Source organism: Tetrao urogallus, assembly GCF_951394365.1.
Source record: "Tetrao urogallus genome assembly, chromosome: Z".
Taxonomy (NCBI): Eukaryota; Metazoa; Chordata; class Aves; order Galliformes; family Phasianidae; genus Tetrao; species Tetrao urogallus.
Window position 1 is genome coordinate 4,464,406 of NC_136816.1, and position 2,831 is coordinate 4,467,236.

Sequence of the window (2,831 nt, forward strand, 5' to 3'; positions counted from 1 at the left end):
ACACACACACGCGAGAAATGCCGGCTGTGCAGTTGACCCGCAGCCCTTTATTAGACTCCGTGCTGCGACGTCCCAGCACGGGCGCGGTGCAAAAGGCCTGAGGGAGGCCGTCCTTGCCCCCTGCTGCTGGCAGCACCGGGCCCCTCACCCTGCGCTGCCCACAGGAGCCGCCGCCCTGCCGCGCCCTCAGCCTGGTGGTGAGGTGGTGACCGTGATGTCACAGTGGTGGCCATTGTGACCCGCGGGGCCGGGAGCAGAGCAAAGGCTGCCGGCCGGGGCCCTGCTCACTTCGGCCTGGTGAGGCGTGGAGAGAGGACGGACTTCCTTGACTCTCTTGTTTCTCACTGTCGATGCCGAACATGGCGGAGAAGAAGGAGGAGGCCCCCGACTCCGGGGAGCCAGGTGAGAGCCCCGGCTCGGGCTGCGGCTGCCCGCTGCAGCTGCTGGGCCTGCGATGCCCCCTTCCCCTCCACCCCCTCCAGCCCTGCCCCTCAGGCAGCAGCACGGCAGGCTCGGAGCAGGCCCTGGGGACGGACGGCCCCCAGGAACACCCGGCCCTGCCAGGTGCTCACCAGGCTGCTCTCTCCTTCCTCTGCAGTGTGTGTGCTGTGCGGCCGCGCACAGGTGAACCCGGACATCTGCGGGCAGGCATTTGCCAGCGGTGGGCTCTGTGCCCACGAATTCTGCTTGGTGAGTTCCCTCACGGGCCAGGGCTCCTGCCAGGGATGCTCCCCTCCTTTCCGGCCTCACGAGATCCCGCTCCTTTCTCTCCTGCAGGTCTTTGCCAACGGGCTTCAGGAGTGGAGATGCCCAGCGGGGCAAATTTTTGGCTTCCCCGTTAGCGCCATCCAGCACACGCTCCAGCTGGCAGGCCAGAAGGTGAGGAGCTGAACGGAACGGGGAGCTTGGTGCCGGCAGAGGCTCGCACCGGCTTCCCTGGACCCAAAGAAAGCCATTGCGGCCCTCCCAACCAGCTCCGGGACAAAGTCCCACCACAGCAGACGAGCCTCGTCTGCCAGGCAGCTGTGCAGAGCGTGAGGCAGCGGTGCCCACACCCTGCGCCCTGCCCGGAGAAGTGGGGCCGGCCGCCGAGGCCCCGAGCCCACCGCTAACGGGGGCTGCTCTGCTCTTTCCAGAACTGCTTTGTCTGCGGCGAGAGGGGAGCTGCCATCAGCTGCGCGGAGACAGGCTGCGAGCGCAGCTTCCACCTGCCCTGCGCCGAGGACGGGCAATGCGTCACGCAGCACTTTGGGCCGCACAGGTAAGGGCTGCCAGCAGCAGCCAAGCTGCCGTCCCTCGCTGTTGCTCCAGGGAGGAACCCGCAGCGACACCTCCAGCATCCTGCCAGAGCCAGAGCCCAGGCCTGGCGCTCTTTCCTGGTCCTCTGCCCTCCTCACGGCACTTCTCACCATGCCCACCCCTTCTGTCCTCCCGCCCAGGTCCTTCTGCTGGGAGCATCGCCCTCGGCAGGCGGCGGAGGCAGCTCCATCGCAGAACACCATCTGCGTCATCTGCCTGGAGCCCGTGGGGGACAGCACGTCCTACCACACCATGGTGTGCCCGGTGTGCAAGCAGGCCTGGTTCCACCGGGGCTGCATCAGGGTAGGAGTCCTCCCCTCGCCCCGTGGGCACGACTGGTGCTCTACAGCAGTCTGCTCCCCCCACTCACGCTCACGCTCACGCTCTCACGCTTGTGCTTCTCCTACAGAAACATGCCCTGCACGCCGCCACCATGCGATTCTTCTGCCCCGTCTGCGGAGGAAAAACAAGATTCCGCTCCCAGATGACCACCCTGGGCATCCGAATCCCAATCAGGTTGGTGTCCTTCTGCCCGGCTCCGCAGACACTCAGGCACAGGTGCTGTGCCTGCCCAGGAACTGCCCCGGCAGGCCCAGTCCCTTGCCGTCCTGCAAGCGTTGGTCTCAGCTTCACAGAGAAGCTGGGAATAAGCTCTAGGGGGATGAGCAGGGATGCTCTGGATCTGCCTCACGCCTGGGTCACGGGGGACTCATCACATTCTCTCTCTTCTCTGACAGACGACCATCTTGGTGGGACGATGCAGCATACCAGCCGCTGCGAGAAAGGCACAGGCGCTGCGACGCCAACCCGTGCATCTACCTAGGAGGCAGGGAGAGGGCACAGGAGAAGGGGTGAGTGACCTCCGCAGTCCTCTGGGGCTCTGCGTGGGATCTCAGCCTTGGAGCAAGGACCGAGCACCGGAGCCATGCCGGCTGCTCCGTGCCCTGGCTCGCTTTGTCCTCACAGCCACAACCCGTTTGCTTCCGCAGGCTCTGGCAGCTGTTCATCTGCAGCTCCTGCGGCTCAGAAGGCACGCACTGGTGCTGCTCCTTCTGGGCCATGGGCAGAAATGGCTGGGAGTGCGACACCTGCGCTGGCAGGAGCACCGGTAAGAGGCAAAGAGCCGCGTGCCGCGGGACTGGGGCCAGGCGAGGCCTGGCAACGGGTGCTCAGGGTGGCCTCGCCACAGTCTCTCTCTGCCCCATGAGGGATGGCAGCCTGTCCTGCCCTGGGGCTGCATGTTCACCCTGCTGAGCTTCCTGTCTCTCCTTACAGCCTCCCGCTCCAGCGCCGAGCTTGCCAGCCCCAGCACTTCGAGCCACGAGGTACCGGCGCCTTCCCCCGTCTTTGCAGGACCTGAAAACGTCAGCTCTGGCCCTGCTACGCAGGCAGCTCCCGGCCCATCCTGCAACTCCCAGCTGCCTGAGCTCAGCGTCCAGCCCAGAGTGCCGGAGGCTGAGCAGACCGCCACCCGCTCACACCTCTCTGAGGAGCGGGACACATCTCAGCAGCACCAACGACGCGGTGCAGGA

General features: G+C 66.0%; 1 protein-coding gene across 1 annotated transcript; it reads left to right on the plus strand.

Annotated features, from left to right (window-relative positions):
- Nucleotides 1-350: 350 nt before the first annotated feature.
- Nucleotides 351-2,154, plus strand: LOC306957210 (PHD finger protein 7-like; the record flags this gene model as incomplete). The annotated part of the gene is made up of 7 exons (XM_079548601.1): nucleotides 351-402; nucleotides 599-690; nucleotides 778-879; nucleotides 1,137-1,261; nucleotides 1,440-1,602; nucleotides 1,709-1,815; nucleotides 2,037-2,154. The coding sequence occupies 7 exons, from the start codon at nucleotides 351-353 to the stop codon at nucleotides 2,152-2,154; spliced, it is 759 nt and encodes a 252-aa protein (XP_079404727.1).
- Nucleotides 2,155-2,831: the final 677 nt, after the last annotated feature.